At 34.0% G+C, this 15,346-nt stretch overlaps 1 protein-coding gene across 1 annotated transcript; it reads left to right on the top strand.

The window, feature by feature from the left end:
- Positions 1–1,039: 1,039 nt before the first annotated feature.
- Positions 1,040–9,048, top strand: LOC147412216 (developmentally-regulated G protein 2). Its single transcript, XM_086457718.1, has 12 exons — positions 1,040–1,206; positions 2,138–2,222; positions 2,517–2,584; positions 3,402–3,478; positions 4,453–4,633; positions 5,098–5,154; positions 5,560–5,634; positions 6,189–6,308; positions 7,277–7,447; positions 7,794–7,907; positions 8,022–8,192; positions 8,620–9,048. Exons 2-12 carry the CDS (start codon positions 2,153–2,155, stop codon positions 8,713–8,715), a joined length of 1,200 nt encoding a protein of 399 aa, XP_086313844.1. The 5' UTR covers positions 1,040–1,206; positions 2,138–2,152; the 3' UTR covers positions 8,716–9,048.
- Positions 9,049–15,346: the final 6,298 nt, after the last annotated feature.

The raw sequence follows: 15,346 nt of genomic DNA, 5'->3' as shown, positions 1-15,346 counted from the left end.
CACATCTTATGGCCCATTGACACCACAACAATTTTTTTTTTTTTGCTCTACTCTTAAATGGAAATAAACACAATAAATTAGTCAGGTTATAATAATCTAATTATTTGTATATGAGTATTTCTTATTTTTATGATGGATGTAAAGTAATTTGATCTAACAATTTTAAAATAAGAATAAGAACAATCATTTTAGTACCTCTTTCTACAGTGTGACAAGTAAAATCACTAGATACCTTTGATTTGGTTGTGTTTCATTCTCTCGTGGTGAAGATTTTGTATTAAAAAATATATATTTTGGTTAACTAGGGGCCTCCTTATAACTTAAAAAGCAAGATGTATGCTAATACTATATAATTTTTATGGTGTTTGAAAAATAATTATCTTATTTCTATTTTATCTTCGATAGTAAAGGGTGGTATTTTTGTTATTTAGAACAAATAGTATTACGATTTAACGAAGGAAGATTATGAAAGAAACTTTAATAAGTAAAGTTTTTGAGAGATTTTTTCTTATTTTAGGGGTGAGATGTAAATTTTATTTGGATTTTAGGTAAAGGTGCAACTTGGGTTGCTTTGATTTGGTTTGTGTCAAAATTAAAACCAAACCAACATAAGACGATTCCATTAAACAAGAACTAATATATATTTTTTTCCTAAAAATACACAACTACACATGTTTTATGAGGATGTACAGTTGTGTATCTTGAGGGAAAATTCTTCAATTCTTGCAAGATACACATTAGTTGAGTTTTTGAGTTAGTCATTAATTGATCCATAAAAAAATATGTCACTCATTTATTCATAAAATAAAATCATTAATGTATGTGCTATAACGATATGAGTTTGGTTTTTGGTTTGGTTTGGATTGGTTCAGTTCTATGGAAGCCTTGAACCCAGAATCCAATCAAATTGATTGATTCCATTTTCTTAACCCGGAATGAACAGTAATTTGTTTCAAACCAAATCGGTTTGGTTTGGTTCGTGGTTTGTGCTGGACCAAGTTGCACCCTAGTTTTAGGGGTGGTTCGGTCATCGGTGAGGTGATCTTGTTTTATTATTGAACTCTCTCAAGAGGTTCCGAAAAGCTGAGTCTCAGGGTTTTGGTGGAGTGTACACTAAATCCTCGAGAAGGGATTCTGGTGATCACAACTAAGAGTGTCAGATTCCTGCAAGTTCTGGTGCATCAGAGTTAGAGTGGAGATTAAGAGGTTTGTTAATCCGTTCTGCCCCTTTTAGTCTTCTTTTTCACCATTAAATTTCAACTTCAATGGCTGATAATCAGATTTCCTACAAATTGTACTTGTTTTCGATCTGAATTTTTAAATCTGCTGATACCCATCTCAAAATTTTCAATATTCTCCAACTAAAACGAGAACCCCATGTTAGGATTCACATTGGTTTCTGGCGAATTACTGTCTGTTTCCATCAGGGGTTCTCAATGCATTGACGCTCATCTCAAGCTTTCCTTTTTCTCTTTTTTTTGGCAATTGAGAGAGAACTACTTTGGTTTCTGAAGAAATACAAATTTGAATCCCCACACTTTGATTTCTGCAACCAATCTACGATTGTGACAAAGGGAGTGTTTTTTTTTTTTTCTTCAGAACACAGAAGAACCGAATTCTTTCTTTGAATTTATTAGCCCTATTGGATTTTGGATACAATGGGTATTTAATTTTAAAAAAATGAAGAAAAAAATTGATATAAATCACCAAAGCACATGACATGATGTTCTTGGACTCATTGATCTAAACCATTTTATAAGCTAGAGACTGTTAGGATGGGATTGGTTACCAATAGATCGTTTTGGATTTGTTAGTAGCTTATGTTGCTAGGATTCTTCTAAAAGGGTGAACTACTCATGTCGGATTCCAACACCCCACAGATTCTTGAGCAAAACATTATTTTTCCAATCATTATTGTAAGATAGTGATTGGCAATTATCATACATTATTAAAGGTAACTTTCTAACTATCATTGGCACATAAAACACCAGATACATCTAGTGAACTTTTACCTTTGCTGCCGGAACTTTCTATCATATCTGATTAGGGTCAGTTCACTTTGTGCTCAATCAAACTTTGTGATCATTTTTTCTGTTTTAAATGTGTCCATTTATACTAATTTTTCTCTTGGTAACAGGTTTATTGAGGAAAAATGGGTATCATAGAAAAGATTAAAGAAATTGAAGCCGAAATGGCACGCACACAGAAAAATAAAGCTACAGGTTCGTCTTTACTTTATCCATCACAGATGAATGTTATGTACCTCATATCATATCATAACTTTTCTTCAAATTAGTGATGTTGCCATACTCTTCAAGTATTCAATTTTAAGATTTATTTCCTGTAGTTTTTTCCCCAAATTGCATCCACCCAAGATATTATTATGAAATTGCTTTAAGTTCCATTCTGTATAGCTTTTATATTTTGGAGAATCTGCAAATGCTGGCTTTCTTTTGTTCTGTAGTAAGGCTGTTACATACAATTGAAATATTCATCTGATTTCACTGATTATACAGAGTACCATCTTGGGCAACTCAAGGCAAAGATAGCAAAGTTAAGGACACAGTTATTGGAGCCTCCAAAGGTATTTAGAAATCTCATCCTTTCATTCATGGCAGATATGGAGTATTTTGTAAAAATAAATACATCAGTGACTTGCTTATTTATTATATGGGGTATTTCATTCGCATAAACACCATTAACAATGCCTTAATCTAGTTATTTGGGGTTGGCTGCTTGAACCCGTTCTACCAATCATCTTGAGCCATATTCTTCGAAGTTTACTGCATCTGCAGTCCTGTCGAATACCGTGCCACATTCAAATCTTTACATATAACTTGAAGATATTTTAGTATCTGTAATTTGTGGAATTCTGTGGTTTATAGCTGACTTCAAAAGCCGCCTTCACCCACTTGCTTACCAAAGAATTCTGTGTATAACCACTCACAGACTTTACCACTTCACCAATGTGGCACCTTGGTTCCATTTGCCACACTTTTTGTAATATTGGATACCATATCGGGGCATTTTAAAGCCTTCTTATATCTTTATCTGCTTTTACTGATATCCTGGTATCTTCTCCTTGTTGGCCCCCCTTGTGAGGGACAAGAATTTCAATGATGCTTTTGTGGTTGTAAAAAATCCAAAACTTGTCTATAAATGAGCCATTTTCTTCGTATTGTTAATTCCGGGGTTCTAAGGGTTGTATTTATATTTTATGTAAATAGTAGTTTGATGCTAATCACCACATTTGCTCTTAGTATTGGTATCTTTATGGTTTCCCTGGATCAATAATTACTCTTTTCAAGCATATAATTTTCAGCACACTGTTTTATGTTTTACCAATCCACACCCTTTTATTTGTTGTGGCAAATTTGATAATATTGAAACTTATGAATCAGGGTTCTAGTGGAGCTGGAGAGGGGTTTGAAGTTACGAAGTTTGGTCATGGACGTGTTGCGCTTATAGGATTTCCAAGGTTTGTTGCCTGATATGAATTATCAATCAGATTTAAGGAAGCAGCAGATATTGATTTCCTAGCTTTTAATAATATAGTATGGGTCAATTTAGATTCCCTATTTTCTTGTCTATGAGCTTCTAGATATCCCTCAATACCAGATGCTTCAAAGGTTTATGATCACGAGGAAATCTAAAGGGGAAAAGAAAAAAAAACAAATTTCTTGGAGAATATTTTACTTTCTGTTTCATCATAATAGTTGATTACCCTTGTGTATTATATGCAATCATACACACCAGTGCTTTTTTTTTTTTTTGTGGCTAATTGATGGTAATCAGTGCTGTTATTAGTAGTAATCTTTCTTCTTTTCCCCAGTATGCTGTATTATATATTTCCCTTGCATTCAGGTATTTGAAAAACCTACCCAATCTCATTTTCCTTGCAGCTCTCTCTCTCTCTGCCATGAAAAAATATTATGTTATCCAATTGATTAAAAAGGCAAAATGATAAGCTTTCTGTAGACATTTTAAAATACATCTATTGTCTCTACCCAACAGGCTGTTTTTCTATTTGATTCACGGTATGACATAATATTAATTATCCATCATATTAAGGATATTTGGATAATATTTTATCACAATGGTTAATTGTCCGTGCCTTATACACAATATCACATAGTACTCACCAGTGCTCTTTTAAAAAATAAAAATAAAAAAAAGAGTACATGCCCATGCTATTATTAGTAGTAATCTTTCATTTTTCTTTTTTTCCTTCTCTTCTCTTTCTTGTTTGCCGCATCACCTATTTCCCCCATGTTTTGCTATTTGACAAATATCAACCTACTTATAATCTAGCTTTCCTTGCAGATGTCTCCCTGCCGTGACAAATTATAATGTTATCCAATTGATCAAAAGGGATAAATAATAAATTCTATGTAAATATTTTAAAATCTACATATTGTGTCTCTTAATTGAATGTCTTTTTTTTGTTGGCAGTGTGGGGAAGTCGACACTTCTAACTCTGTTAACTGGAACACGTTCAGAAGCTGCATCGTACGAGTTTACGACACTTACTTGTATTCCTGGAATTATTCATTACAATGATACTAAAATTCAACTTCTTGACCTTCCTGGAATCATTGAAGGTGCTTCCGAGGGCAAGGGACGCGGTAGGCAGGTAAACAGCCTGTAGTGCTTCTTCTATTCCTGTATGCATATATATCTGCAACAATAGGACATATTATCATAATCTTACTTCTGATCTTTGGATTCGGCAACATGCATAGTGCATATTTTCTGTTAAGGCATGTGTCCTCATATATATATTTAATGCATTTGTCCACATCATTTTGGGCTAGCCATTTGCCCTTTTGAACCCTCAACTTACACCAAAGCACTCTTCCTCAATCATCCTATCCTTGATCTTCATTATGTATACTCAATCCATCTCAATTGAATGTCGTTTATATTATCTCTTCTACTAGGCCTGTATAGGCCTACTGTTTGTTATTTTTCCTTAAATTTCATTTAATATGATCCTTGAAGAGATGCTAAAATTGCTGTAATTAGTTGTATTTGCCAAAATGAAGTTGATTATTATTTGAAATCACAGAAGTTCTAATTAATATTTATATTTTACAGGTCATTGCAGTTTCCAAGTCTTCAGATATTGTGTTGATGGTTCTTGATGCTTCAAAGGTAAGTTTCTATTTTTGGCCTGCAATACTTTTGCTAGTACATGATTGGATGCCTTTTGTAATACTGCCACCCATGACTTTCCATTGCCTAATGTTTTACTAGTTCCCAAATAAGATATGGATCACCCATAACTGATTATTCTCTGATGATTGAATTTATAAAGGATTACATAAACTTGAGTGTGGTTGTACTTTCCATGTTCAGATTGTATTAGTTTCCATCAAACAAATGCATTACAGTGTTGTCAAATATTCATTGTTATGCAATTTTCCTGACATCTACAGCCTGCCTTGAATTAACATATTCTTTTGTCCATTGTAGTTTTTCCTGCTATTTCATTTTATATGTAATTGTTCTCTTCTTGTTTTGTCATTTTAAAAGTGTGCTTCTTGTAACATACTTTAGAGTGAAGGTCATCGCCAAATTTTGACCAAAGAGCTGGAAGCTGTGGGTTTGCGTCTAAACAAGAGACCACCTCAAGTAAGATTATCCCTTCAAGGATTCTCATAGCTGTCTGTAAGCTCAGAAATCATAACATTGCTTTTATACCTTTTTCACATTATTTATTTATCATATTTCCTAATGTTTGAGTTTTTCAACTGTGCTTCAATTGGTTGTCTAATAATTTTATCCAATTCTTAATGATAAATCTCTTATCTAGTTGATGTCTCTATCAATGAGCTCTCACTCTCACAATGTAATGGGCATTTTAGGTTTCTTGAGTACATAGAGTGAATATTATGTATCATTGAAAAATTATAATACCAGGTCTATTTGGTATGAACATATTTGCAATATCAGAGGATGTGGCTTTAGAATTGAATGGAAGAACAAAATTTATTCAGCTGACCCCCAAATTTTGGGATAAAGTTTTGATGGTGATTGTGATGATGATCTATTTGGTCTAAAATGTGAAGAATGGATGGCTAATAACATTGAACCATGGAAAGCTTGCAAGAATTAGTTGATCATTACGTACTCTATTAGGGTTTTCCTTATTATTGTTTCTTTTTATGATGTTGTCCCATTGACAGATCTACTTCAAAAAGAAAAAGACGGGGGGCATTTCTTTCAACAGCACATTACCTTTGACTCATGTGGACGAGAAGCTTTGCTATAATATTCTACATGAATACAAAATACACAATGCAGAGGTCTCATCTTTTTTATCTTTACTCCTATTACATTTATTTTTGTAGAAATTCAATAAAATTAATTTTTGGTAAGTATAAGAAGAAGCTGAAGTAAAAGTGATAAGTCGATTATACAATTTTCTTGTATTGTCTCCTGATAATGCACACTTTGAAGGGTGATTTTCAATTTTAGTTCATAGGCAACTTAATATTTGAAGGTATTTTCTTCTCAGTTTCTAGTCTCTACATGGTTTATATATTTTTTGAGCAATTGGTCACAACTGCTAGAGATTGAAGGATCATTCTAATTCTATTGTGGGCGTCAAGAAATTGTTGGGAGTTGGGGCCATAGTAACTTGTTAGTTTTAGCTACTATTTTCGTGATCTTATTGTGAAACTTAGTATTGTGTTTTTGTGTACGTACAAAATTGCCTATGAGAATATTGTGAACGTACAGAATTGCCTACGAGAATTGTAACCAAAGTGTAGAACAGGTAGGATATTTTTTTATTTGACAATCATAAAAAAATTAACTTTTTGAAGAGCTAGCCCTATCATCCCAACCTTGCAATTTACGCCATCTCAACCAGCTTCTCTGAAAAGCTAGCCCTATCCTTCCAATCCAAGCCTGCAGGCACCGTTCAGTTGAACCCAGGTCTATGGTACACCTTTAAAGGGCCTTCATGGGACAATTTTGCATTCAAATGGGACATCACTGTAAAGGATCAAAGATTATACTTTATCATTGGTTAAATGAACTGCTCTAGTGGTACTTGTCCTAATGAACTCAAGGTTTTCTATGCAAGCGTGTTTGAAGTGTTCCTTTGAAAGAAAGATGTCAGGGATCCCTTTAAAAAAATGAATAAAAAAAAAAGTTCTGCTGCTATTTGTCTAGTCACTGCTTACAAATTTTAGATATTATTATTAAGAATTTACCAGCCTACCTAACAGCACGTATGTTTTTTTTTTCCTGATTGCTTTTCTTGTAGTTGTTATTTCGTGAGGATGCCACTGTGGATGATCTCATTGATGTCATTGAAGGAAATCGCAAATACATGAAGTGTATTTATGTCTATAACAAGATTGATGTAGTTGGTATTGATGACGTCGACAAACTAGCTCGACAACCAAATTCCATCGTCATTAGTTGCAATCTGAAGGTAGGTTCTATTTTCCATTTACCCTTCTTAACTTTTGGATCGGTATCTTCCATTATAATTAACAGAGCGAACTAATCAAATCTCACTTTTGGGTGCAAAACTTGGGCAACCGAGAAATGTATACGATTCTTGTAAGACTTGGCCCACTCTATCAGTACTGTGCTTACTTGGTCCACGATTATGTGAAGTTTGCCACCTCAATGACAGATAGCCAAGTTGCACCACACCCAACTGGACCAAAACTTTAAACCCTATAAATAAAATGTGACTGGTGTACAACTTTTGCATTTTTCTTGGTGCATGGGACGTGAGGTATTGACTAGTTCTTTTTGTTCAATTAAAACAGCTCAATTTAGACAGGCTACTTGCAAAAATGTGGGAGGCAATGGGGCTTGTAAGAGTTTATACAAAGCCACAGGGGCAGCAACCTGATTTTTCTGACCCTGTAGTTCTTTCTGCTGTAGGTTATCTGATCTTCTTTGTTTCGAGTATCTACGTTTTGTATAAGAAGATATTTATGCACAGAAGTTCTGTTTGTTTTGTAATCCGGGTTTCTGTGGTACCTTGATTTCAGGACAGAGGTGGCTGCTCGGTAGAGGACTTTTGTAACCACATACACAGGAATCTGGTGAAGGATGTGAAATATGTGCTAGTGTGGGGCATAAGTGCGAGGCACTATCCACAACATTGTGGTCTTGGTCATGTTCTTCATGATGAGGATGTGGTTCAGATTGTAAAGAAAAAGGTACGTGAACATGGTTGCCACTTTTAGATGTTTTTTTTTTTACCTTCCATTTCTTTATGGCTGGTTAGGGATGAAATCTTCAGAAACTCCATGACCCTTTATGTTGGACAAGAAATACAGAGAGCTTCACTTGGCAAATAACGATTTGAGCCTGCCCGATGAGGTCTTGGATTACCGAATCAATACCATGTTTAACTCAACACCAAGTCCTATACACTTATTTATAGATCAATGAAAAGAAAGAAACTTCTAACCTTGTTTAGAACATAAAATCAGTTTTCCTTGGGTATGCAAGTTGTGAATGTGGGGTTATTTATTCAAAGAACCGAAGAAAATTTTCTATGGTCTATTTTTTTTGGTAGAGGAGGTTATTTCCTTGGGAAGGAAAATTTAAATTGCTCATAAGTAACCTCTATGCTTTCTTCAGGAGACTGATGATGGGGGAAGAGGCCGGTTCAAGTCGCATTCTACAGCCCCTGCTCGAATATCTGACAGACAAAAGAAGGCTCCTTTGAAGACATGATCTTGCAGGTGGACATGGCTTGCGGTGGTGTTGGAGAATGATCAATGGTTTAGGGTATAATTTGTTTAAGACCATTATTACGACTGTCAGAGAGTAAGTCGGTGTGGGTAATTAGTGAAGATTAAGAAACCATATATTCGTCCATTTATTCTCATTTTTATAATGAAGGAGAGGGCGAAAGAGAGATGAGCCTACGAAATCAGGTGATCTTTAGATTCACATGGCATTGTACGATCAAATGGGTAGTAGCTTTATTGTGATGCATTCAATCGGGAATCATAGAGGCTCAGTTTTTGGATCCCGTATTTTAATGTGAAATGTGATTTTATGTTATGTGGCGTCGTTAAAGATATTTGTTTTGGTTTTACTTGCTTATATTTACATAGAGAGTATGCAAAATATAAAAAAGTCGGACCAATTATATGACATAAATGTTACCTGGTTGGTTTGGTTCAAATTTTGGCTTCTTGGTAACAATATGATGCATCATCACTGTTTGGTAACAAATCTTAAAGAGTCGTCCTGTGTTGGACAGTGTCAGATCCAGGAGAAAAGCATCTATGGTTCTGAAAAAGGATGGCTGAGCTTCCACCTAACTTCCAAATTTAAAATTAAAATTTTACATTGAAAAATAACTTTTTTTTTTCAAAGTTCATTCTACAACCCTATAGCATCGGGTCATGGTTTTGGATGCCACTAGTTGAGCCCAAGGACCCTGCTAAGGGCAAAATCCTTAAGATTAGTTGGAAGTGCGTTAAAGACCAGATTGGACCGATGGTCCAATCGGAAAATTTTAAAAAGTTGGTTCGGTTCCAGAATTACTTGGAAATCGTCGTTTTTTTCAATTTAGTGGTTGAACCGTTAAAATCGACGATTTATATTCCTAAAAGAAAAAAGGAATTTTTTTTTAATGAGAAATTAAATAGCTAGTCTTGACTTATACGTACTTCCATCTCTCATCAGTTTTCGAGATTTTTAAAGAAACTTCTAAATTGAGATATTATAAAATGTGCAAGCCTTTGAAGAATTCATTTTTATGGGCTTTTAAAAAAAATCGTCTTAAATGTGATATGGGTGAGTTTCTAAAACATGGAAAAAAAAAATATTTAAACCAATCTTTGTAAATGATTAAAGAGTTTGATTATTCAAAATGCTATAAAATTCATAAATTCTTCACCTATTTATTAAAAATTATTAATAATTAAAATTATATGTTATTTTAAAATATATATAATTTATTATATTTTAATATTTTGAGTTATATTGAGTTATACTTCACTATAATTTACACACACACGTGCATATATACTTCACAACATTCTAGACAAAGCAATTTGTCTTATATGAGTTAAAAATTTTGGAATAGGCAAAATTTTTGTGAGGATGATCCCTATGATGAGAAAATCATCCTCACAAAAAATCAATGAATTCTGAAAATTTTAACCTTAATTTATAAGATGAAGAATCGTGAACCATCAATTTTTACCGTTAGTTTGTAACAATTTTCATGGGGTTAGAAATTTCAGAATTGGCTGATTTTTTGTGAGGATGATCTACTAACTATAGAGGTCATTTTCACAAAAAATCATTTTATTTCGATACTTTTTAGTCATATAAGACAAAACTTCGTCTAAAATGTTGACTAGGATTTTGTCAAAAGAATGCTACCCATATATGTATATATGGATTAAAAGTTTCAGAATGAGATAATGTTTTGTGAGGATAATCTCTATGATGAAAAAATCAATCAATTCTGAAATTTCTAACCCTAATTTATAAGTTGAAGAATCGTGCATCGTCAATTTTGATCATTAGTTTATAACCACTTTTCATGGGGTTAGAAGTTTTAGAATTGGCTGATTTTTTGTGAGGACGATCTAATAACTATAAAGATTATCCTCACAAAAAATCAAAACTTTTTAACCCTATAAGACAAAACTTTGTTTAGAATATTGTCTAGAATTCTATCAAAACAATCCGACCCGTTCGATTTTTTATGACATTGCAGACTCTTGATAACACGCCACCTGGCTTATTTGAGTACAGAGGGCTTTGATGGAGTAGCGAAGAAGGTTTTGGGGAAGCATTGGGATGAGCACTGAATGGTAGTGATGGGTTTGGGTTCTTCGTAAGCGGAGTCATCGAGTTTTGTTGTGATGACAGCCAAAACGATTTGCTTGGAGTTACGTGGCAAGCATGCAAGGTTGATGCATCCCAGTATTTTGTAGTTTTGTGCGTATTAGAATTTACAAATAAAAATATAGGTTAAGCATTTTTAGGATTTGATTTGCTGAAGAACTTACATAATCATAATCTTTGTGTTTGTTTGTGAATTGTGAGAGTTGAAGATTGGTCTGTGGCAGGTTGTAGTAAGTTTGGACAAGGACAGGAAGCAAATTTGTTTTACCTGTTGAGTTGAAGATTGGTCTGTGGCAGGTTTTAGGAAAGTAAGTGATTGTCCAGATATTTAGTTTTTCACATCCCGATCATCATATGAGTACCCCCATGATGATCTGAAAAATCTAAAACAACTTATAGGACCCTATATATATATAGTTCTTGTGGTTCTCAAATGATTGCAAAAACAAACTTCATGATAGATTGATCTCCTTGTGGTGTACATACAGTATTGGTTCCATGGTTGGATGAATAAAGTTATGTCAATTTTCTTCTAAATAGATATTTCACATTGGTAGCCTTAATTAGGATTGTTGCTCTACTCTCAGACTGTGCTACAAGTAAACTGGTTACGTGATTGTTAATAGCTTGAGACTCAACCCTCAACAATGAGGATTCGAGTATTAGGTGAAACCACTCAGACTATAACTTCATAACTAATTGAGTTAATCAATTCATTCCTTTAATTGAAGACTTGAAGGAAAGCTAAGTAGAGAACAAAAACAGTATCAGAAATGTAGGCCAACGCCTATAAAATAAATAGCCAAGATTGTAATATGTTGTGATAAATACTAACAAGTGGACTAAGACATGTAAACAACCGATAGATATTTAAAAAAATAAAGTCTCACAAAAACTACTTACTAACTAAAGTGTCTTCATTCTTAATCAGAAGTCAGTCCATCCACTAAAAATCAAGGTTCCCATCCAATAACCCATTTGACCTAACTGATGTGAATTGTCAAACAAGAAGACCTAGAACAGGCACTACAACATTTTTGATCTATAGCGACGGATTTTTCCATCGTTACAAGGTATTTTTTCCATCGGTAAAAACTATAACGGCAGATGAGCAGAAGTAGAATCCGACATTGTTCCCTCGATCGCTAAATGTAGCAACGGACAAGCTAATCCGCTGTTGCAGGTATTATATTCAGCAGCGGATATTAATATCCGCTGTCATAGGTCATTTTTTTAACAAATAGAATATAATACATGTAGCGGCGGATATTAATATTCGTTGCCATAGGTTAATTTTTAAAAAATTAAATAAACTACATATAGCAGCGGATATTAAGATCCGCTGTAATAGTTCAATTTATCATCCCTAGGGAGTGATGGGTTATGTGTATTTATCTGATAAAACCAGCCAGGTAATTTATTGACACCAATGAAAAATCTAATAACAAGTTAAGGGGCTGAAATAAACTGCTATTTCCGTGCTTTAATTCTCAGCGACAACTAACTTTAGCTCCACAAACAATAAACACAGATTGACTCTCGCTCAGGTTGTGTAGTCTTCTTTCTTATTTACAGCATAAAAGCACATGACAAATGGATCAGTTACCATGCCCTTATATTTGGATGAAAAACTTTTACAATTTTTCTATTATTTCTACTCTATTGTCCATGTTGAACCTTGCCTTTATTTATATATCATGACTTCTATGATTTTTTTCACACAATGCATTACATATTCGGCACCTATTAATCCTTCCACTTTCTAATTCCAAGGCAGCTGATAATCAGGTATTTTTAAGCACTCATCCTCTTCTGACTTTTCTTCTTGTGATACAAACATGGGGTTTGTGAAATTAGTGTTTATGAGCTTTATTTTGTTTTGGTGGTATTTGTTCGTTGCGACTTGCTCACCAGCTCAGAACTCTTGTGGCTACTATATGATTTGGGGCCATTCTACTCTTGTTGGACCTGTAAGAGTGAACTTCACACTAGATATTATGAGACCCCATTCAAGACATTTGAATGATAAAAAATTAGGTTTTTTCATGAATTGCAGTTTGGTGAAGTACTTGCCACTGCAGGCAATGAAGAGACAACTGTGATTGCTGAGATCGATTATTCTATGATTGAACTTTAAAGGTGACGCTAGCATACTGGAATAAAATAAATTTAGTTAATTTAGTTGTAGCTCTAGTATTAAATCTGATTTTTCTGTAGGCAAGATAATCATGTTCACTATTGGAAGAAATATTCTACTAGGGTGGCTTTGTTATAAATGCTAAAAGAAGCTTTAAGATTAGTAAAAGGTTCACACTAGAGTCTTAAGTGAACGTGGTTGGTATGTTGTATGCAAGTCTCAAGCAAAGAAGCAGCTTCAAGAGAGCAAATCCAAATCATTAATCTAATTAGCCAAGGTTTTAGGCAACACTTTCTTTTTGAGAAGCTCGTGTCTAGAAAATCCTAACACTGCAATGGATGCGTGTCATCGTCATCATGGAAGCCTATTCCAGAAAGCTTGGCGTTTGATGTATTAGAGTCATAGGAAGCACTGTAAAAAGGTGTAATGTGATGCACCAAATCATATTTTAAGATTAAATCAAATAGCTAGAGATTAGGTTAGATCTAATTGTGATTTTCAGATAGGTTAGATTTTTAGGATTTATAATATTTTCTATGTAAACCCTCTTAGGGTTATTGTACTTCGTCAGCTCATTATCAATTATACTTGAGTTATTACTCTAGTAAGTTGATGGGATCCTACTTCTCCACCATATACCATCTAAAGCCACAACAACAACAATAACAATCAACTCTTATCCCTAGGTTTAGGATTGGCTAAATGAATCATGTTCCTCATAGCATATAAAAACTTTCTTTTTAATTTGATTGGGATGCATCCATCACATGGCATATAAATCTAAGTGTGATGTCCTTCACCTTCTTTAATATTATGGAGAATGTTTTTCTTTCTCCTCAAATTGGAATGTACAAATTTCCAAAGTAAGCTCATTTTATTCTCAACTTACTCTCTTATAATTAAATTGTATGTATTTGCAGAGAAAACCTCCCTCTTGAGAAGCAAAGGCGGGGAGATACATACAAGTTTGTTGACATTCATGAACTGAACACCAAAAGTGGGATTTCACAATACTTTTTGCCTACCTCTAATCCAACATAATCAGGTTTGTACTATTCCAACATGATTTTTGTTTATTAAGGGAAGATGTAAATATCTTTTAGACTGTTAAATATAACTTACAACAAAAATGACAACAACAAAGCCTTATCCCAAAGATTTGAAGTCCAATGAGAGGTAAAGTGGTCTCAATTACTTTTTTTCCTAGTAGAAATTTTTTACATGAAGCATTGAGGGCTCTTAGTCTTTTACAGAGCTAAACAGCTGTAATTAATCTCTCTAGGATCTTTCTGAGAGTACATGTGATGGTAGCAAATGGTGGTCTGATCGAGGTGTTTTCATCCCATGATTGGCGAATGAGATCAATGAGGTCTGCAAGTTGGCCATCATCCTCGGGAAGCTTTGGCCTAAGTTTACCCTCTCCAACTTCCAGGGCGATCTGTTTGATATTAAACAAAGTGACGATGGAAATTAGTGATTAGTATATTTCAATTGCTAGCACTTGAAAATAATTACTTTTCTTTCTGGGTTGTTTTATTGTTCGCTAAACGCAGTTGAAGCGTGGAAAAAACAAAGGAGAGGATCACCTTCTTATTACGATAGAACCTTATATTCACAACTACAAGGCAAAACAAGAGAAGAGTTTATGTGGAAGAGTTGAATTTGATTTGATAAGTAAAATAGAAATCAAAATAGTCTATTATATTGGCTTAAATAGACTTGTGGACTTGTAATTTGATTCCATTTCCTACTATACTCTGGACTTACCCAACATAGTAAAGAAATTGAATAATGACCCAAACTTGTAGTTGATCCTATAGTAATACTAAATTTAACTTTTAATCGCCTAAATTGACTAAAAATAATCTAGGCAAAAGAGTTGCTAAAAGTACTGAAGTTTAACTTTGAATTAAATTTTCAATAAGTAAGGAATATTCAAAGTGTAAGGAACACGTGCATGTATCACACATGTGCCATAGGCACCGGCATTTGCTAGTAATGGTACAAATTCCAAAAGCAGTATGAGTGAAACTAATTCGATGGAAAGAAGTGTGGGTTTAATACCTCGGTGGGACCATAAGTGGTCTCGATAAAAGGATGTTCACCAGTGATGAGTTCATTGAGTATCACACCATAGCTGTACACATCACACTTCTCATTGTACGGCTCGCATCGTATCACCTCTGGTGCCATGTAAACAAAGGTCCCTACAAGATTTTTTTGAAAAAATCCGTCATTTTTTTTTTTATCCGATAATGTTCATTAAATGGTCTAAAGTTTGACAGTCTCGGAATATTTTCCTCCAAACATCAAAATTTTGAAGATCATTTTGAAATATCTTGGTCTGAGATGGTC

This window comes from Akebia trifoliata, chromosome 1 (assembly GCF_017979445.1).
Source record: "Akebia trifoliata isolate Shusen 1 chromosome 1, ASM1797944v1, whole genome shotgun sequence".
Taxonomy (NCBI): domain Eukaryota; kingdom Viridiplantae; phylum Streptophyta; class Magnoliopsida; order Ranunculales; family Lardizabalaceae; genus Akebia; species Akebia trifoliata.
This window is presented reverse-complemented; position numbering and strand designations above follow the sequence as displayed.